The sequence below is a fragment of the Pogona vitticeps genome, chromosome 15, assembly GCF_051106095.1.
Source record: "Pogona vitticeps strain Pit_001003342236 chromosome 15, PviZW2.1, whole genome shotgun sequence".
Taxonomy (NCBI): domain Eukaryota; kingdom Metazoa; phylum Chordata; class Lepidosauria; order Squamata; family Agamidae; genus Pogona; species Pogona vitticeps.
In genome coordinates, this window is record NC_135797.1 from 11104692 (window position 1) to 11126031 (window position 21340).

Below are 21340 nucleotides of genomic sequence, written 5' to 3' on the forward strand. Positions count from 1 at the left end.
CCAGAAGCTTCCAAGAGCGGTGATTCTCTTTTTAAGCAAGGCCCTGTACTATAACGCCCAGTGCCACATGCCCAGGTTCCTCGGTCATTCGTTCTGATTATTGCAACGAAGAGAAATGGGTTTCTCCAGGAATATTATACAGTATTGCTGCAGGCCACCCCTGCAAAATAGTAAAGGGAGGCTGATTTTTTTTTTGAATAGACAATGAAGAGTCATTAAGTTTACAAAAGACCTGCTCTGTGTTTGTTGAAATGGGCTCATCCAGCGGCCTGCATTTGGGGATTTTCCAAGGGGGGAAAAGTCGGCTACTGCAAATGTCCTGATGAGCCCCCAAGGCTCACCTAGGCTTTTAACATCAGCAACGCAGGCTGAAATTCCACAGGAGAGCCTCTCTGACTATAGGGACGAGGCTCTGTGGAGCTTCAGATGGTCTGTCCTGGACCCCTTGTGCCCTGGAGAGGACTTGGACTGCCACCCACAATCACCTCTGGCTGGGGATGATGGGTATTCTAGTCCAATCCAAAGTTGGCAGGCAGGCAGGGGACACGAGAGCTATGGGTTTTGTTGTACCAAACCTTGAGTGCATGCCCCAGTTTTTTTTTTCCTCCTCCCTCCCAACCTCGTCTTTTAAGCTGTTCTTCTGCTGGGGGGGGGGACTATCTCGCTTCTGATCTTTGCAAGCTGCTTTGGGGCCCTTCGAAAACCAAAGTCAAAATAATGGGAAGCATGTAAATTACAGTACACTTTAACCTCAGTCTCTCAGTTGGCTGCTCTTGAACATGGAGGCTCGTTGTTGTTAAATGGAACAGGAGTTTCCATTAAGTGCAGAAGGGACAGACAGGAGCAACGGATAGAAGCATGGCAGTCAACCTTTGGCCCCTCTAGATGATTAGGATCACAAAGCCCATTATCCCTCCCCAGCAACTGTCCTGCGTGGGACCGCTGGGAACAGTAAAACACAACCTGTTGCTGAAATGCTCAGGTCCCCCCCCCTGTTTTGAGTTCGGAGGGCACAGAGTAAAACAAACACGGGGGAAAGCATTGTTTTCTAAGCCTTGACTCCCAAGTAATCGGGTAAAGGTCTGAAAAACACTGGGGAAAAACCACTTGGCCCCCCAATATTTCATAATTAGATCAAACCCTGTCTTAGTTCCCCCATTCATTCCGACCAGGCACCCCTTTCCCAGTGGGCGCCCGTTCCGCCGCTCCCTACCGTATACCCCCTACCAAACGGGCACCGCGGATTCCCCTCCCTGGTGACGTTTCTCAGGAGGAGGCGGAGCTCGCGCGCAAGGGACTAGCCCCGCCCGACGCCCCGCCCCCGCGGAATTCCGGGCTTTCGGGGGGGGAGGGGGAGGAAGAGGACGCATTAAAGGAGCAGCCAATCCGGGAGCCGGATGGGAGTGACGTCAGGAGCAAATAGGGGTGGGGCCCTGGGTAAGAGTTTTCAGAAGAGTTTTTCCAGCCTGGCAGAGGAAGTGGGCAGGTAAGAGGGGCTCCCTCTTTTTTTGGGGGGGGTGTCTTTTAGGAAGAACAGCCTTTCTTGTGCTGTTCCTCCCCCCTCCCAGTGTCCCGGCTATCCGCGGTCCTTCTCTTACGCGCCTCCTCCTCCTTCTCCTTTTCAGTGCATCCTTTTCAGTGGTGAAACTGGGGTTAAAAAGGGTACCCCAGGAGAGGGGTGAGGATTTTTCAGAAATCAATTTTAAAAAAAAGGACAGTGTGCGGGAAAGTTCTGGAATTTGTCAGCTTGGCAAACTTTCTTTGGTTGGGGCAGAATCCTGGATCACAACTCACAACAGAATTCCTCCCTGGCTGGAGTTGCTGGATGACAACTCAGAATTCCTCCCTGGGTGAGAGAGATTTGGACTTTTGTTGTCCCACCAAAAAATGTGATCTCATTGCGGCGTGGATGGGATCCTTCTGTCCTGTGGCATTTCATTTACCCACATCCTATTCCTGGTTTGGCCCCTGGAGAGAGCCGTGCTCGTTTGTTGTGTTAGTTGAAAGACAAAACGAGCTTTGTTCGGGGTAAGCTTCTTTCGAGTGCAGCCCCACTGCATCGGTCTGCGAAAGTAAAACTTTGTTGACTTCCTGGATAGTGAGAGGCGTTGTGAATTATGCTTGGGGGATTTTTTGTGAATTATTTTATTAATTTCTTAACTTTTTTTTAATTTTCAGCTTAGTTGTTTGTTATAAATGGCTCTGAGAGCTTTTAAAATGAAAAGGAAGCATAAAAGGTTTCGAAAATTTAATGGACTCCTGGAGAGCTCCGTAGTTTCGGTATCATGCTGCAGAACCAGAGGTTGCGAGTTCGATTCCTCCACTGGGCCTCCTTTGACAGGGGCTGGACATGATGATCCAGAGGGCCCCTTCCAGCTCTGCAGTTCTAAGACGTTTATTATAGATTATATATGGTATACAGTACAGTGGTGCCTCGCTTGACAGCGATAATCCATTCCGTTGAAATTGTTGTTAAGCGAAATTGTCGTCAAGCAAATTTTAAAAACCCATTGAAATGCATTGAAAACCGTTCAATACGTTCCAATGGGCTAAATACCTGCTTGTTTTGCGAAGATCCTCCATAGGGCGGCCATTTTCTGGTGCCTGTAAAGCGATGAATCCATCCTAAAGCACAGCGGGGATCCATTTTGCACAGCAGGCGGCCATTTTAGAGCCACCGATCAGCTGTTTTAGAACCATCATCTAGCAAAAAATCGGTTCCTGAAGCAGGGAACCGATCGTCGTCAAGCGAATTTTCCCTATCTAAACATTGTTTTGTGATCGCTGTTGCGATCGCAAAAACCTCATCGTAAAGTGGATTTGTCGTTTAACGAGGTCATCGTTAAGCGAGGCAACATTGTACATGGTTTGGGAGATTCCTAGTGTGGTGTAGTGGATAGAATGATGGACTAGGGCTCTGGAGAATAGAGTTCAAATTCCGAATTGGCCATGGAAACTCATTGGAGGGTAGAACTGATAAAATCATTTCTTAAATATCTCACTTACCTTGAAAGCCTTATTAGGGTTGTTATAAATGAGCACAGAACACACGCATACAGGATGCAGCCTTAGGTCCATTCAGGTGGTTTGTGAATAGTGAGGTCAAGGCAGCCAGGGGTGGAATGTCATTAAAATATTATATGCCATTTAGAATAACATTAATAGATCTCGTTCTCCCAAACACTTGAGGATAACTCATAAGAACAATGCTAGGATATTTGTGTTATGCGCTACTGCATTGGAACTGGCTTATAGGAACTCTAAAGGGGCTTTCAAAGTAAGTGAAACTTTTAAGGAGTGGTCTTACTACCACCTCCCCATGTTTCCTGGCATTCATTATGACTTCCCACCCGCATCATCTTTTCCTTTCTCCCCAGCTTCTTGGGCTTGGGTGGGGGGAGGTAAACTGTAGTTGCCAGAAGCTTCAAAGTGAAGCAGGCCCCCATTCTAACGAGTCACCGAGCGGGCAAGACCATTTAACAAAGCAAAAAAAAAAAAAAAAAAGCAAATCGTGCTGCGTATATACCATCTTGTAGCGCTTTGAGCAATCTCTGGGCGATTCACAACTTAATTATGCAAGCTACACATTGGCCACCCACCCCCAGTGAGCCGGGTGCTCAGTTTACTCACCTCGGAAGGATGGAAGGCTGAGTGAACCTCGAGCTGGCTCCTTGGGATCGAACCTGGGTCATGAGCAAGAGTCTTGGCTGCAATACTGCAGTTTAACCACGAGGCTCCTCAACACACACAAATACTTTTTTTTTCCCAAAACTGTGGGTGGATTTCCAGCTGCTTCGGTTTGTTTCATTTGGTCACGTTTTTGCAGATGCGTACGGGATCCGGACCGACCCGTGGGCAGAAGACTAACCCCCCAGATTTGCCAAACGCCCCCACTGCTTTAGCCAACCGTTGTGCAGTCAGTGTGGTAGTCGCACTTACTTCGGGGTTTCCCAGGAAAAGAGAGAGGCCTCCTACCACTACCACCACCACCACTGCCCCATATAATTAAACACAAGCTTGCAGGGGTTGAATCCAGGATGTTCTGCAGGAAAAAAACAGGTGCTCCCCCACTGAGCTATGGGCACTTCCCTGGAATGCAGGATGCAGCCTTAGGCTGGTGCATAGAGTCCAAGGTTGCTTGCTCTGACTGGCAGCATATCTCCAGGGCTTCTTCCTCGTCGTTTGCTGTCTGGCCCTTTTTTTTTCACTGAAGATGGCAGAACTCAAACCCAAGACCTCCTGCATGCAAAAGAAGGTGGTCTGGCTATGAGCACACACACACACACCAAGTTTTTCTTTTTTTGGGGACATGGGATTTGTGGGGGGGGGGAGAGAAAGGTGTTTGAGAAGTAAGAGGCAATAAAAGAGGACGTTGGGCCAGATGCAGACGGTCCGCGGTACGATTTAGCTACAGCTATGAAAGACGATCTGAGATCCCACAGGACTCTTGCCGTATCTAGAATGGATGTCAGGTGTTCAGATTTGCGTTTTAAAAAAACTACAACTCCCAGAATTCTCCAGGCAACTAGTGTTTTTAAAAAACCCACAAATCTGGACACCTCCAGTGGACAGTGCTCAACAAGATGGGCCGTAAGTTTGATTTGCCCTAAAGTCACTTTCCTTATAAACACACACAACCCCCTTTATTTGCAGTCATCGTGAGGACTAGAACCTTAGGGAAGGGGCCGTAGAACATGCTGAATGACCGGCGTCTCCAGACAAGGCTGGGAAAGACCTCCTTTCTCCAGAATTTCTGGAGAGTTGCTGCCGGTCAAGGCGGGAGGGTAGAGCTCGGATTAAACAGAACGAGGGGCTGTGCAATAGCTTCGGGGAGGAGGGGGTCCCCAAAATGTGTGTTATGGCTGGCTTGTGCTTTGCACCAGGTCCCTGGCTGAGTGAGAGTGCTGGGAGTCGGAGTCCAAACGGGTCATGTGTCCGCCCCCCCCGCCCCCAACTATGGGTTTAAACTGAGCACGTGCCCAAACATGTCCCCCCCCTCCTTTCCCGGTTTGTCTCTGCAGATGGAGGGGGACCGTCTGGCTCTACCCTTCACCATGGATGAGCGTTCGCAACGGAGCAGCATCTCTTCCGCCGGACCCCGCAGTGAGTGGGAAAAGGAGATTTCTGGTGGGGTTCGTTCGCAGAAATGGCCTGGGACGACAGCTAGATAATTCTTCCGGATCTTTAATTACGAGCCCTCTTGATGTTGTCTTGGTTGCATCTGTTTTTGGGGGGTGTTTAGTTTACATCCGGACTGGCCCTGCCTTCAGGCAAAGTGAGACCAGCGGCTCAGGCAGCAGATTTTTGGGGGGTGGCACCATTCATTCTGGTGCAAAACCCATTCTGGGCCGTACAGTCTTTCCTGCATCACCTAAGATCTCCCCCTCTGCCCTCAGGTGCGCCCTTCCCCACCTGCCAGCCTTGAAGAGCCAACTTCCCAGCTCATTAATCCTCTAGGCATGGAAGAGAGAGGAGGGACATTTTGCCCTCTGCCTCAGGCAGCAAAACCTCTCGGGTCAGCCCTAAACCAAAACTTCCTTGTTTTCAGTGCCAGGGAAGGAAGGAAGTCTAGATTTCTGCGTCCAGTTTCTGTGAAACACAGAAATGAGAATGTGACTTCTCCGCACAGCACGGACATCCGCAGATCACGTACCGTGGGCCTGATGCTCCTTCTCGACTCGGTTTGCAGGAAGGAAAAGAAGGAGAGTCCATTGATTTACTCATCATCTTCTCCCCTCTCCTTTCTCCACCCCCCCCAGCCCAGGACGTCTTGATCTACCTTGTGGATGACACGATTGTGCGACTCATAGTGGACAGCCTGCCTTCGGTCACGGCGCGCGAACTGCATCGGATCGTGGTGGAGACCCTGAGGCTGCCGGAGTACGCCCTGGAGGTGTTCTCTTTATGGCTCGTCTCGCCGTTTCTGGGTAAGACCCTGAGACGCCTTATTTGCTCCCACGGATGTTGGCCGGTCTTTGAGTCCGAGTCCTTAAGTCTGAGCCCCCCTATTAAAAACAAGCTTTCACCCCTCCTCCAGAAAAAGGGAGCGTGGGTGGGTTCCAAGTCGCGATTTGACTCCGAGTCACTGGGGAAAAAAAACACGTGTTAAGTCCGAGTTGAGCCCACTGGTGTAACTTAAGTCCGACTTGAGCACGAATCCTGCCACTCCAGTCTCCACCCCTGTTCAATTCCCCTTTTCTCCAAATGAACCCCCCCCCGGCTCCATTTCAGGCGTTCTAGTCAAGAAATGTCTCTTTGGTGCTGATTTTTAGAGGAAGGGATCTCTGATCCACGGAACGTGGAAGTAACTAGTTACAAGTTACTTTCCTGTTGCAAATTCCTTTTTCTGCTTGCAAAGACATGATACGGTTTTAACTTAACGAGTGATAATATGAAGTTCAGCAGGGTTGGGTATAACTCCAGTCACTTTATCCACCCATAGATAACAGTGGGGGGAATTGAACTCCGTAAATCACATTAAATTCCAAAATACATTGAAAAATAAAATAACTTATATGGCTCATGGGTCTTTAAAACCGATCAGGCCGCTGGTGACCGTTGCATCTTGTGGAAGTGAGTTCCGTAGGTTAACTATATGCTGTGTCAGAGCTTCCTTTCATCTGCATGGATTTTCTCAGCATTTTGCTTCAATGGGGGAACGACCTCAAGAGCTATTCTTCAGAAAAAAATGGACTCCTTTCCCAATTTCTCCCTATGGCAACACATTGGGCTTCGAGGACGCAGGGAGCCAAACCCTACCCACGACCCTTCTTGTCCCGGCTCGTGGTTCAAGGTTTTGGGACTTAACTATAAAGCCCTCCATGGTTTGGTACCCTGTCAAACTTTTTCCATAAAAAGTCACTAGATCCTGCCAAGCCATGCTCCTCTTGAGTGGCCACGCCAAAGGAGGCCACGAAAGCATTGACTAGAAGCCAGCCGGGCCTTCTCGGCTGTGGCCCCAACCTCCTGCAAGCAGCTCCCGACCACGCCTGTCCCCCTCCCTGCTATGTGCCCCTGCTCTCTTATTATGGCTTATTGGGTACCGTGTTTCCCCAAAAAATAAGATAGAGTTTTATATTCATTTTTGCTCCAAAAAACAAAACAAAACGCATTACGGCTTATTTTCAGGGGATTTTTTTTTCATGGACAACCATCTACATTGATTCAAATACAGTCATCTTCTGCTTGCTGCACAAGGGTGGAGGGCAGAGTTTCACTTCACTGGGGCTTATTTTTGGGGGAGGATTTATATGACGAGCATCCTGAAAAATCATGCTAGGGCTTATTTTCAGGGGAAAGGGGTATTATTATGCAAATGCTGTGCTGGAGATTTATAATAGCCTGTTCTGATTACACACACACACACACACAAACAAAATTATTTTATTGCTGTCTCCTGTGTTAACGGTTGTTTCTTTCACTGCATTATTTTTTTAACCCCCCAGAATAGTGCCCAGCACCACCAATGGGGCGGTATATACATTTAATAAATTCATCATCCTCATCATATGCTGTCCGGTCCATTCTGACTTATGGTGACCCTTTTCAGGGATTCTAGGTAGAAAAATACTCAGAAGTGGTTGACCGTATCCTTCTTCTTGGGGGGGGGGGGGCGCATCCTGGGACTGTACCGCTGGCCCAAGGCCACCCAAACTGTCTCTTCCCTTCTCAGCCTCTGACTCCACAGCCGGATACATAACTGGAGGAGACCCCGTTTGCCACTTGAGAGCCTCCCAGATTTTCAGGAGGTTTTCTGTGCGTGCGTGTGTGTGTGTGTATTTGTGTATTAAAGCAGTGGTCACCAACCTTGGGGCCTCCAGATGTTCTTGGACTACAACTCCCAGAAGCCTTCACCACCACCTCTGCTGGCCAGAATTTCTGGGAGTTTGAAGTCCAAGAACATCTGGAGGCCCCAAGGTTGGGGGACCACTGGATTAAAGGACTGGGCCAGGATGTTTCCCAGTTCATTGGAAGCTCTCCACCCCAGCTTGACTCGTCTCTCCTTTCCCTCTTGCAGAGTTGCAGCTGAAGCCGAAGCACCTGCCTTACAAGTTGTGTCGCCAGTGGCAGGAGCTCCTTTTCCGATTCACCAGTTGCTCCGGGGAGGAGATTCTGGAAGGTGTGGATGTGAGCAACGTTACTTCCTCCGCCCGCCCCCCCCCCAGCTGTCTCCCACCCTTGCACTGCCCCTGAAACCTAGCAGATCATGGCGGCAGGGAGGGAGAGGCTTGGTAAACAGGGGGCTTTGGGGGTTCTGCTCTACATTTTCCAGAGTGGAGGGCAGTGGGGTCTAAAAGAGCCTCGTGGCGCAGTGGTTAAACCGCTGTACTGCAGCTAAAACTGTGCTCACGACCTGGGGTTCAAATCCCAGGTAGCCGGCTCAAGGTTGACTCAGCCTTCCATCCTTCCGAGGTCGGTAAAATGAGTACCCAGCTTGCTGGGGGGGCAATGTGTAGCCTGCATAATTAAATTGTAAGCCGCCCGGAGAGTGCTTGAAGCGCTATGGGGCGGCATATAAGCAGCACGCTTTGCTTTGCTTTTAGTAGTGGGCCATCGAAGTGCTCTGCACGGGGATTTTTGAGCATGATCCAGAAAGGAGAGCTTTCTCTTCCCCTTCGTGTTCACCCACCCCCCCATAGTGATTAGCTGCACCTTCACGTCTCTGCCTGGCAGAAATCTCATGCCCTGCTACCAATTGGCAGGCGGCTACGATTTTGTCATGGCCGGTGTTTTCACATTTTCTGGCATGCTATTAGGGGAGGATTTAACCCCCCCCAAAAAAGATGGGTTATAAAGCATAAAAGCAAAAATAACATTCCCTCTCTCTGGGACTGGAGAGAATTGGCAGGGGCAGGATCCGGGAGGAGTCTTTGCATGAGCCAGATCCTGGCAAAGTCCTTGACGGCCCAGGTCCTTGGAGAGAACCCTGCCGGGAGCCAGAGTCCGTTTTCCTGGCAAACATATGCAGGGCATTGTTGGGTGGGAAACCCAAAAGATCCTGCTTTTGGCTGTCTTCTAAGAAAGCTGGGCTCTTGAGTCACAACGTCTTCATTGCCCGTTTCCCCTGGCAGACGAGCCGTCGCTGCAGTTCCGAAGAGACATATTTTTCTCAAGAAGAAAGGAGCTACAGGTGAGCCATAGAAGCTGGTACTGGGATGTATGGATTTGGGAGGGCAGAGCAGTGAAGCAGGATGAGACCCACCACGTATTCATGCTTGGCTTCATCTTGGGTCTTGCTTTCACAGTACAGCTTAAGACAATTTCATTCTGAAGGGGCTGCAACTCTCAGAATCCCTCAAGTCTTGATGGCTGGAGAGAGTCTAATGGTTGCAGAACTTCTCCGTGTGGTGGTTCAGAACTGGAGGGTTTGATGTGGCCCAGGGGTAGCAACACAGAGGCTACAGGTTATATTTGGCACTTAAGGACTTAAATGACGCTTCCCCTAACACTCTGTAGACACATGCGTTAAAAATTTTATATATAGCCACTAGAGGGTGCATGTGAGCTCTTTTTTTAAAAAGTACGGTGGTGTCTCGCTTGACGATGTTAATTCGTTCCAGCGAAATCGCTGTAGAGTGAAAACATCATCAAACGAAACAAAAAAACCTCATTGAAATGCATTGAAAACCATTCAATGCATTCCAATGGGCTGAATACCTGCTCGTCCAACAAGGATCCTCCATACAGCGGCCATTTTCAGTGCCTGTAAAGCGAGGAATCCGTCCTAGAAAACAGCTGGGGGGCATTTTGAAACCCGATGATCAACTGTTTGCTGATCGTCGTAAAGTGAGAATCAGTTCCTGAAGCAGGGAACTGATCATTGTTAAACAGAAAAAAACATTTAAAACATTTTGCAATCGCAAAAGCAATCGCAAAAACCTAATCGTATAGCGATTTCCTCATTAAGCGAGGCAATTGTTAAGCGAGACACAACTGTACTTCTAAGAATTTTTTAGGGGATGGAAGATTGCAGGATTGGGTGCGGCTGTCCAAGAAGCAGGAATGGGTGTAGGAGGCTGCCAGATGCCTGAAGATTGTGGACTGCTCTATCTTTGGGTGGAATTCATCCTTCCATACTAAGTCATCTCTCTTCGTCCATTAAGAATCCTTGCTGAGCTGTATTTGGCTGTGGGTGGGTTTCACTCTTAACGTTCCCCCTCCTAAGGATTGTGCGCCTTCCTTTTTTCGGAGTCTTGAGTTCTGCTCCCCCTGTGACACCCCCCCTTCTCTCGCGCTCCCATCCCCAGATTCACGACGAGGATGTCCTGCGACTCTTGTACGAAGAAGCCAAGTACAACATCCTAGAAGGGAGGTATCCGTGTGATGTGGCCGACTGCGAAGCGCTGGGGGCCGTGGTTTGCCGGGTGAACCTCGGCCCCTTTGACCCCAAGCAGCACACGGCCTGTTTCTTGAAGTAAGTGGGGAAGGGGGGGGCAGGGAGAGAAACGCTTGAACTCAACTCAGGAGTTTTCGGGGGGGGGCTTGAGACTTGATTCGCAACTTGGACCCTCTTGAGTCCCTATTGGCCTGCCACTGCTGCGGCCGCCATCTTTAGATACGGAGTCTTTGGGTCCCAAATCTCTACCCTCACTGGGGGGGGAAAGAGGGAGGGCTGAATAAATTGACTCAAGATTCCGATTCAAGGCTTAGGATTCGTGTCCCGAGACTCGCGTTCGGGACTGGGGTCCCAGGACCGACCTTCGGACTTGGGACTCGGGGGTGCAAGGCTTGCCAACATCCCCCGCTTTATAGGCTCCTTCCAACTCCAGTATTCTCTGACTTTTCTCACTCAGCCATACTGGGTTAAGATGGATCTACGTTCAGAGTCCGCTGAAAGCAGCTTCCTTTGGACCCTGTTTCAATCCCCGGCCCCTCCAGTTTGGAAAAAAAGGAAAGACAGAGGAGACGGCAGGAGGGAGGGAAGACTTTTGTCTGGCAGAAACACCAGGAAACAGACAGAGCAAACGGTGCTGACGTCAGTGTCCAGTGGGTCCAAGGTGGGGGGGAAAAAACAGCTAATTTCTGGATGCCAGGGATGGAACTCCGCAGTCAGTGCCCGGCGGCGATGGTGATTCATCTATAAGTGGCCTTACAAAGCAGGAGTGGGCATCCCATGTTCTCCAAACCTTTTAGACCTCCAGGGTTGCCATCCCAGATAAAATGGCTAGTGTGTGAGGACGGTGAGGGTTGTGGTCCTAAATGGGGAGGCCAGGGGATCAAGCAGAGCAAAGAAAACATGGAGATGGGGGGGCATTTCAAGGCAGAGTGTTGTGAAGTGACCAAGGGTATCCCAATCACTGAAATCAAGTTGCATACATTAACCACCACCCCAGTGAAATCAAGGGGCATCTGTTCGAAGTCAGCTGTGTGCTTTTGGGACGACAGATCCATCTTTCCTCAACAAGAAATGTTTAGCCACTTGCTGCCTTTTATGAGTCCTGGGTCCTCAGTGGCCTAGCAGTAGGGCTCGGAAGAAATGCAGATCAAGGACACGATGAGACAGGTTGATGCACCCCCTCAAGACCATCTGCCAGGATCTTGTTAGCCCTCCTGAGAGGTCTCGTTTTCAGCCTGAGAACAAGACGAGACTTCCCCCCCCCCAAATCAAGATTGACACGAATGGCAGGAAATGTCTCTGTGCAAAACGTCTGCCTTTTCCCTTTGTGAAGCAAGCCACGGCAGTGCAGAAAAATGGGCTGATGGGTCAAAAAGATGAGAACAACCCATCGCATGCTTCTAATCGTCAAACACGGGCAACAGAGTAGCAGCCAGTTTAGTTTAGCTGCGGGGTTTTCTCCAGAATTGTTCTTGCAAATGTGAAAGGCTTTGTCTGGAATGATAAAGTCCTGCTATATGCTTAATAAGGAGAAGATTTTTGAAGTGTCTTGTTTTCATGTACAAGAATGAAAAAAAGCAAGGGTTTGCAACCCTATATAACGGTAGATAGAGATTTGTAGTCATTGTACAAGCAAAAGGCACCGCCGGCCTGTTTGCGTGTCAGTATAGAAACTGCTCTTGCGGTGTTTGGCCAAACTGGACAGCTGCCCACGGTGTTGGGCTCTCAAGCCTTGATGGACTGACAACGGCAGCTGGTGGCTGTGCTTATAGCAAGAGTTCTGGGGGAAAGCATATGGCTCACCCCTCGAGGAATGTGAGCTTGGCAGGGTTTTCGTTAGGAGCCGGGGGAGGCGATACAATCGACCCGTTGTCCCTTCCAGGAAACTTGAAAGATGGAGCTGCTGCCCATTTGGTATTCTGGGAGAGAGCGAGTGGGTGGATGCGGATGTTTTCGAAAGACTTCATCAGCCATCAAAAGAACAGACTGGCACCAAGCAAGATACCCAAGGAAGATGGGGCAGGGAGACAGACAGAAGAGTTTTAAGAAATGTAGCAGCAGATTGGAGAGAACTATCTGGCACTGTCCTTCTTTGCATGGTTGAAAAGAAAGAGCATCGGACACTGCCTGCTTTTGTTTAATACAGTCATGCCCCGCTGGACGATTACCCCGCTCTACGACGAATCCGCATTACGTCGACGTATTTGCGATCGCAAAACGATGTTTTAAATGGGAGAATTTCGCTTCATGTTGATCGGTTCCCTGTTTCGGGAACTGATTTTTCGCTTTACAACGATCAGCAAACAGCTGATCGTCGGGTTTCAAAATGGCTGCCAGCTTTCAAAATGGCCCCCAGCTGTTTTCTAGAACGGATTCCTCCTTATACAGGCACCGAAAATGGCCGCCGTATGGAGGATCTTCGCTGGATGGTGAGTTTTTCAGCCCATTGGAACGCACTGAACGGGTTTTCAATACGTTTCAATGGGATTTTTTCATTTCGTTTGACAATGTTTTCGCTCTACAGCGATTTCGCTGGAACTAATTAACATCGTCAAGCGAGGCACCACTGTACTTCGTTGGTACAGTTGGCTTTCTCCTTATCAGCTTCCAAAGTTCACATATTTTTTAAAAACCTCTTAGCAGTATAATAAACTGAATCATATAATCAAGTCTCATCTAGCATGTGAGATATTTTCTTCCGGCATCATTTAAAGCTGTGAAAATTCTATGTAGGGGTGGACCGAAGGTTAATCTTCCTTTAGTTATCTGGGTAATTTTCAGTAAATCAGCAAAGATGTCTGGAACTCAAATGTTTCCTAGTAGGTAGTCCCAGTGAGTTCTTCTTATTGCACTCAGTTTATACGTTGGCTTTCTCTTTTACAGCCACAGTCCAGAGCTGGTGTTTTTGACTGTGCTCCCTCACGCCATAATAGTGTTCAAGGTATTTTTATTGTTAGCCGTCCAGAGTAGACTTCGGTCTAGATAAATCTAATAAATAAATAAAGGTACATGAGATGTTCGTTTTAATGTGTTCCAATTGTTTTTTTTAAAAATTTCGTTTGATTATGTTTTCGCTTTACAGCAGTTTCGCTGGAACGAATTAACATCGTCAAGCGAGGCACCACTGTATTACAGCTGCCTCTGAAAGGGTAGAATAACACCGTCATAGAATCATAAACAGAGTTGGAAGGGGCCCATAAGGCCATCAGGTCTGACCCCATGCTCAATGCAAGAATCCAAGCCAAAATATATCTGTCTAGCTGTATAGCTTTCTCTTGAATGTCTCCATCACCTCCCAAGGTTACTGGTTCCATTGTCATACTGCTCTAACAGTTAGGAAATTTTTCCTGATAGTCATCTGAAATGTATCTTCCTGTAGCCCCAGCTCATTTTAACATGTCCTGCACTCTGAGATGATCGAAAACAGGCCTGCCGCTCCTCTGTATGAACAATCTTTCAAGGATTTGAAAAAGTGCAATTCTATCTCCCTTCCGTCTTCTTTTCTCAAAGCTAAACATGCCCAGTTCTTTCCATCTTTCCAGTCTTCTGATCCTCTCTGTTGCCTTCCTCTGAACCTGTTCCAGTTTGGCTGCATCCTTCGTAAAGTGTGGTGTCCAGAATAGTTTAAAAACAGTAAACCAGAATATCAAAAGCTAGAGCAAGAATTAGGACTAAAAACAATTAGAAATAGAATTTAAAATGTAAGTGTAATAACATAAACGCCATCAAAATGAGCATCAGTTAAAACGATAGAGACAGAAACAGGGATGTGTAGAACGCTATTTGGATGGCTTCCATTGTGGAATAAACTGCAATCAAGATTTGTGTACAGTGGTGCCTCGCAGTGGAATCCGCATTGCGATGTTTTTAGAACAGCTGATCGGCGGTTCCAAAATGGCCACCGGGTGCCCAAAATGGCCGCCAGAAGCATTTTCGCGCGCTGCCCTCGCTTACCGAGGCGGCGAAAATGGTGGCGCTATGGAGGATCTTCGCTGAACGGTGAGTTTGGGCCCCATAGGAACGCATTAAACAAAGTTTAATGCGTTCCTATGGGGCTTTTAGTTCCGTTTAGCGATGATTCCGGATAGCGACGATTAATCCCGAACAGATTAACGTCGCTATGCGGGGCACCACTGTAATCTTATAAATTTGGGAAGATGGAGAACAAAAAAATTGCATCTCCTGTTATGAGCCTGCCCCGTTGTTAAGATCAGGAGAGGCTTTTCTCTTGTTTCACCATTTTCTAATTTGGAAGTCTGATTTCTCAGGCCCAAAAGACTGCCTGATTCATGTGGCGCTAGGAGGCTGCTAGTTCTCACGAAGGGTTGTGTATCCTGTATAGTTTGATCTTCAGCAGGAACAGGCCACTGAAAGTACCGTATTTTTCCGTGTATAAGATGCCCACATGTATAAGACACCCCCCCACACACTTTTCTAACCCAAAATTAAGAAATCTAAGTGGAGCTTAGCAAGTGCAGGGGGAAAGGGATCAAAAGCGCTGCAGGATCGCTTCGATCCCTGCTTTCCCCTCCACTTGTTTTTGTTCTCTCCTCAGCTTTACTTCTGTGTATAAGACGACCCTCAATTTTTAGTCTAAAGATTTTAGACAAAAGTGTAGTCTTATACTCAGAAAAATACGGTAAGTGTGTGAATCTTTGCCACAGAAGGGATTCCACACTAAAGGGGCTACGAGTGGAGTGTTTGGTTGCGAATGGAGACCCCGTGCAATTGAGATTCTTTTCAAGGGGGGGAGACACAAAGTAGTCAGTATTTGTTCCTTTCTGCCTTTCCGGGCTGAGTGGATCTCTCCCTCATTCCAGAGAGAAGCTGGACACCTTCCTGCCCTCCCATCTTTGCCAAAGAGGACATGGGCTTCTCGCCGCTCTGTGGAGACGTGGGGCCACCCGGCCCCCTGCCGCCGAGCAAGGGCTGCTGCGTGCCTACCACTCGGTATCCAAGGAGGAAGATGATGCGGCTTGTGAGGAGCACGCTGCCTTGTGCAAGCTGTATCACACCTACCTGCAGAAGTGCCACGAGTTGCCTTATTACGGGTAGGTATGGGACGGTTGACGAGATGGCTGGACAGGGTCACCGAATCTACGAGCATCAATTTGACCCAATTCCGGGAGGCAGTGGAAGACAGGAGGGTCTGGCATGCTCTGGTCCATAGGGGTCATGAAGAGTCGGACATGACTTAACGACTAAACAACAACAAATAGAACTGTTACTAGCAGGGCCTTAAGACAAAACTAGTCTTTGGGCTCAATGTGGAAGCTGCAGCTGGTGCAGGATCAGAAAGGGAGCTGGGGATTAACTACAGAATACCTCTCAGAATAACCTTGGCCAGAGGGGGATCCTGGGAGATGTAGTCCTAAGAAGGAGCTAATCCTCTTCCTGTGCACTGCTTCAAGGTAAAATCCTGTGCAGTTTCACACACCATTAGCATAGCTTGTTTTTTTTTGTTTTTTGTTTTGTTTTTTTTTTGGAGGTGCAGGGGGCCCCTTTTGGCAATCAGGCATGGCAAGTTACACAGAGACCGAGAGGATTCTAGCCATCAGTGAGAGAATGAATGAATGAATGAATGAATGAATGAATGAATGAATGAATGAATGAATGAATGAATGAATGAATGAATAGGTTTGGTGGATTTGTAGACATGAAGGAGAATGGGAAACAAGAATGTCTTGCAAAATAAATGAAACCTGCAAAATGAATATGGAAGACCCCAGATTTCTTGGGTAGCTAACCCCCCCCCCAAAAAAAGGAGAATATATTCATACTTCCCTGCCCATCCACCCCCCCCCCCAGGGCTGGACTTTTGCTTTAACAGCTGCAGAACAGAGTCGTGGAACTGACTTGATCAGGTTGTGGCAGAGACCCCGTGCTTTGAACCCAGCCCACATGTTCATTTATTTATTTATTTATTTTTTATTTTATTCATTCGATTTATACCCCACCCCCCTAGACAGCGTCTAATGATCCTGGGGGGAGGTTCTTTCTATGTTTCATGTTGCAGTATAGGCGCCGGGCCTCTACGGTGACCTCTTTTTCTCTGCTTCCTCCAGCTGCGCCTTCTTCTCTGGGGAAATAGACAAGCCGGCCCAGGGCTTGCTGCATCGGGGCGGACGCAAAGCGGTGACGGTGGCCATCAGTTTGGAAGGCGTCTACGTCATCGACAGCAAGGAGAAGGTAACGGGGTTCAAGGGATCGCCGGACGTCCCCAACCCATGGGCTGATTCGAAAGCAAGGCTGATTTCACCTCTCATGAACGACGCCCCCGTGTACGTCAACCGATGTCCCTTTTGGAGAGGGTGGGATTCTGATGGGTTGGCTGGCTTTGCCCTCACTCCAGGAGGGGGGGGGGATCCGCTGTTTGGGAAGAAGCTCCAGCCTTTCCCTGTCCAGGGTCTTCCGGATGCCCTGGGACCCCCTTTGTTGTCTTTCTTCAAAGACCTTCCCCTTCAACCAACTTTCCTTTAGGGACGACCACCTGAGAAGAGTTTTTAAAAGGAGGCTCGTGCCTTGTTGCTTTGGACTTGGTGTTGATTTCGTTTACAACTTTTGGTGTGGTATTTGCTTGTTTGTCTACTTACTGTTTTTAGCTGGAAATGTCTTTTAATGGCGCATGGATGGATGGATGGATGGATGGATGGATGGATGGATGGATGGATGGATGGATGGATGGATGGATGGATGGATGGATGGATGGATGGATGGATGGATGGAAAGAGAGAGATGGATGGATGGATGGATGGATGGATGGATGGATGGATGGATGGATGGATGGATGGATGGATGGATGGATGGATGGAAAGAGAAAGATGGATGGATGGATGGATGGATGGATGGATGGATGGATGGATGGATGGATGGATGGATGGATGGATGGATGGATGGATGGATGGATGGATGGATGGAAAGAGAAAGATGGATGGATGGATGGATGGATGGATGGATGGATGGATGGATGGATGGATGGATGGATGGATGGATGGATGGAAAGAGAGAGATGGATGGATGGATGGATGGATGGATGGATGGATGGATGGATGGATGGATGGATGGATGGATGGATGGATGGATGGATGGATGGATGGATGGAAAGAGAAAGATGGATGGATGGATGGATGGATGGATGGATGGATGGATGGATGGATGGATGGAAAGAGAAAGATGGATGGATGGATGGATGGATGGATGGATGGATGGATGGATGGATGGATGGATGGAAAGAGAAAGATGGATGGATGGATGGATGGATGGCAGCACTTTCCATTGTCTCAGGCCTTGGGTGAAGTGGTTCATGGGAATTGTAGTCATCTGCATCCAGAAGGCTACCCCACTTGGAAAGGATCATGGCTATTGATTCTGTACCTCTTGCTGCATGAACGGTGGCTTCCTAGCGCAAGTCATTTGGAAGATCATCTCATCATCACCCTCCCACAGGTGGCACGATGGGATCTCCAGATTATTGCATGGGTTGGTGGATGGACAGAGAAATAGTGGCAGAGGGTGGGTGGGTGTGTAGGTGGACCTCCCAGTTTGGAAAAGGGAAGCCTTTAGGTGAGATTGAAATACAAAGGCTGTGCCTTTCCTGGTCTCCATGTTTTTCTTTTTATCCGTCCTCCATCCATCCGAGTGGTCTTATTGCACTCCTTCTCCCTCCCTCTCTCTCTCTCTCTCTCTCTCAGCATGTCCTTCTAGGCCTCCACTTCCAGGAGCTTTCATGGGACCACACGTTCCCGAGTGAGGAGGAGCACATCCTATGGCTGGAGTTTGATGGGGAGAGCGAAGGCACGCCGGTCAACAAGCTGCTCAAAATCTACTCCAAGCAGGTGGGTGGGTAGGTGGATGCTCTCTTGACCCACGCTTTGAGTGGTCCCTGCGGGGTTTCCTCTCTTCTTCCAAAAGGCTTTTTGCCAACGGCTCCGTTGAGGACTCTGCCCCGACCAGCCTGCCTGTCCCCCAAAAGCGGGCTAGGTTGGGAAGACAGTGGGAGGCTACAAGCTGGTGATGGGGGTGGGGGGAGAAAAGAGACAGAAGGGAGGTCAAAGAAAAAAGGTGAAGTCGAGAGAGAAGAGGAGGAGGAAAAGGAGGCGTGGTAGAGACTGAGAAATAAATCAACGACTGGCATGGATTCTAACTAGCAGAGAAGAATGTGGGCCGTTCCTGCCATGTTGGCTTCACCACCCTTCCAGCCTTGCCAGGCCCCAGGAGTACAGCTGGTGAGGCCACCGCTTCCAAATCCGGAGTAACGTCTTGCCTCCGGTGTAGAGAAGGGCCCCTCTTGTGAGACCCACTTCCTCTCTCTAGACTGAGCCTCCGTTCCAGGTGACTTTGACCTAAGAAGCTCGTACTGGCGCACCACCCTTTGCGTCAAGCGGAGAAACAAACCAAGAACGGGCCGTTTATGATAGCGCTTTTCAAACACTTGGAAGTTCATCATAGAGAGGAGGGGCAGGATCTGTTCTTGATCATTCCAGAGGGCAGGACATAATGGGCTCAAGTTATAGGAAGTAAGATTTAAGCTGAATATCAGGGAAAACTTTCTAACTGTTAGAGCAGTACGACAACAGAACCCATGACCTCGGGAGGTGGTGAGGGCTCCAACGCTGGAGGCATTCAAGAGGAAATTGGACCATCGTCTGTCAGATCTGCTTTGCTTTGGATTCCTGCACTGAGTAGGGGGTTGGACTGGATGTCCTTCTAGGCCCCTTCCAATTCTATGATTCTATAATTAAGCATTGCTTCCTGTATAGATGGTTGAAGATTTCCAATCAAGTCGGGAATCGGAAGCTATAAACAATGGCTTCATATCCTGGCCTGTGTGGAATCCGTGAACCCTAGTTTACTGCTTCAGGCACATCAGGAAACCGTGGTTAGCTAGAAACTGTATTTACATTTAACTTACATGAAGAATGAGTATGCAGCACTTATACAGTGGTGCCTCGCAAGACTACTTTAATTCGTTCTGCGAAAATTGTCGTCTTGTGAAAAAAATCATCTTGCGAGGTTCCCTATGCATCGGTCTCAAAAAAAAAGTCTTGCAAAGCATCGGTCTCAAAAAAAAAAAAACATCTTGCGAAGCACGGTCAGTAGTTACCTTGTTATTAAGCCTGAATTTGATTATGTGATCAAGAATGAATTTCATCTTGTACTGAGCTTTAAGGGCAGTGGATTCTTCCTTTCTGTCTCAGCTGGTCTGGGTGACTGGGAGAAAGACGCTGATGAAACACATCGCCTGCACTTGTGACAAAATGGGTGTGCGGTGCAACTATCTGACCACTAGTGGTGACATATGTCATTACATGGCCTACCTGTCTCGAAGCCAAAGCTTTATTATGCATGCTGTCCTCAAAGTGATGCCGGATTCAGTGCCATCCAAGAGTCAAACATTTGCTCATCACTTCTTATTGGGTGGGTGCACTGTTTTTTCAATTGCCAACGCCATGTCCATTTCAAAGCACGTCCATAAAGAAGCCGGATTTAGGCTGATTATCACGAAATGCTTCCTAACTGTTAGAGCAGTACAGCAATGGAACGCATGACCTCGGGAGGTGGTGAGTGTTTGAGGCGTTCGAGAGAAAACCGGACAACCCTCTTCTCAGATCTGCTTTCATTTGGATCCCTTTCCTTGAGCATGGCGTTGGACTTGATGGCCTTAAAGATCCCTCCCAGAACCATGATTCTATGAATACAGACAACATATGCTTCCTCAACAACTGCTTGGTTTATTGATGTAGTTTGGAAATTTTTTTGTTAAATTGAATTTTGTCCTAAAATTTGAACGCGCTTGTGTATTGTCGGGTTTCCTCTTAAATTTTATTGTGAACAGCTGTAGGTAGGGTGTGAATTGGTTAGGCATCTGAGGGGGGGGTCATCTAATCCTAGGGATGGGGAATCAAGTCGCAGGACTTGCGGTCAAGCTGGACTTAAGTCACACCAGTGACTCAACTTAGACTTAATTTGGGTTGGTTTGTTTTTTTTCAATGATTTGGTCTTGAGTCATGACTCAGAACCCATCCACCTGCCCCTTTTTGGTGGTGGTGGGGAAAGCTTATTTTTTTAACAGGGACTCGGTATCAAAGTCTTGCCAACACCCCTGTCTAGTCCAGCCTCCACCAGAACTGAACATCCAGAGCTAAAGGGTCTGACGGAGAGCCATTTAACCTCCGTGAACCTCCAGTGAAAGAGAGTCCCGCATTAGACCGTTCCACCGTCAGACCATTAACCGCCAGGCAGTTCTTAAACGATTAATCAAAGCTCTCAAACTGAACGGTTGACGGAAATTCAGTACCGACAGGTATACAAATAGCTTAATTTCTCCCCGGTTTATACTTGGCTCCTGGTCGCTGCCTTGATTTTTCTCGAGGGTTGAGAAAGGGGAATTATGGGATGTCCTAGGCTCTGGTTGACACTGGGGAGGAGGTGCTCTATGAGAAGGTGATGGCCGTGTTGTCCACTCTCCAGCCCTCCAGATATGTTCGACTACAGCTCCCATTATCCCCACCCAGCGTAGTCCACGGCGATGGGCGTTGTTGTCCAAGTATATGAGGAAGGAAGCCAACTGGATAGTTTTTTTTTAAATGTCCTTTGCGGCTTTTCCCTCCTTTACCAGGCTGAACTCATGAGCGGTCTGATCGAGTACTGCGTTGAGCTGAATGCAGCGGCCGAGGAGATGGATCAGGACGGCGCTGCTGCCAGGTCGGCGCCCTCCTCTGAACCCCAGACGGCTCCCCCAGAGCCCCACCGGCGATACCCCAAACTGCAGCGCCAGGAGAGCGTGCTCTGCAGCCGCATCCAGCATCTTTCCACCATCGACTACGTGGAGGAGGGTAAGCAGCACAGGTGGATTTGGGGGGGGGGAGAGATACGGCTGTCCTCCCTTACGGTGTCACCAGAATGCAAGCCGCATGATGGGTGGGGCGGTGAAGCTGATTTAAGCTCAGCCTGGTCAGTCTTTGGGACTTTTTGAGGGGTTCTGTCCCTCTTTTCCCACCCAGC

General features: G+C 48.6%; 1 protein-coding gene across 2 annotated transcripts in view; it reads left to right on the plus strand.

The window, feature by feature from the left end:
* The first annotated feature begins 1378 nt into the window (after positions 1-1378).
* FRMD8 (FERM domain containing 8) overlaps positions 1379-21340 on the plus strand; it is a 30823-nt gene continuing 10861 nt past the window's right edge. The window contains exons 1-10 of one of the 2 annotated variants that reach the window (XM_020802462.3): positions 1379-1486; positions 5022-5103; positions 5760-5927; positions 8018-8119; positions 9072-9130; positions 10248-10414; positions 15157-15387; positions 16402-16525; positions 18028-18171; positions 20955-21171. In XM_020802462.3, the coding sequence (XP_020658121.3) occupies positions 5022-5103; positions 5760-5927; positions 8018-8119; positions 9072-9130; positions 10248-10414; positions 15157-15387; positions 16402-16525; positions 18028-18171; positions 20955-21171 (1294 nt within the window). In that variant the 5' untranslated portion in view covers positions 1379-1486. Of the gene's footprint in view, positions 1487-5021; positions 5104-5759; positions 5928-8017; positions 8128-9071; positions 9131-10247; positions 10415-15156; positions 15388-16401; positions 16526-18027; positions 18172-20954; positions 21172-21340 lie in introns of those variants that run through there. The other variant, XM_072984455.2, reaches the window with a different exon arrangement.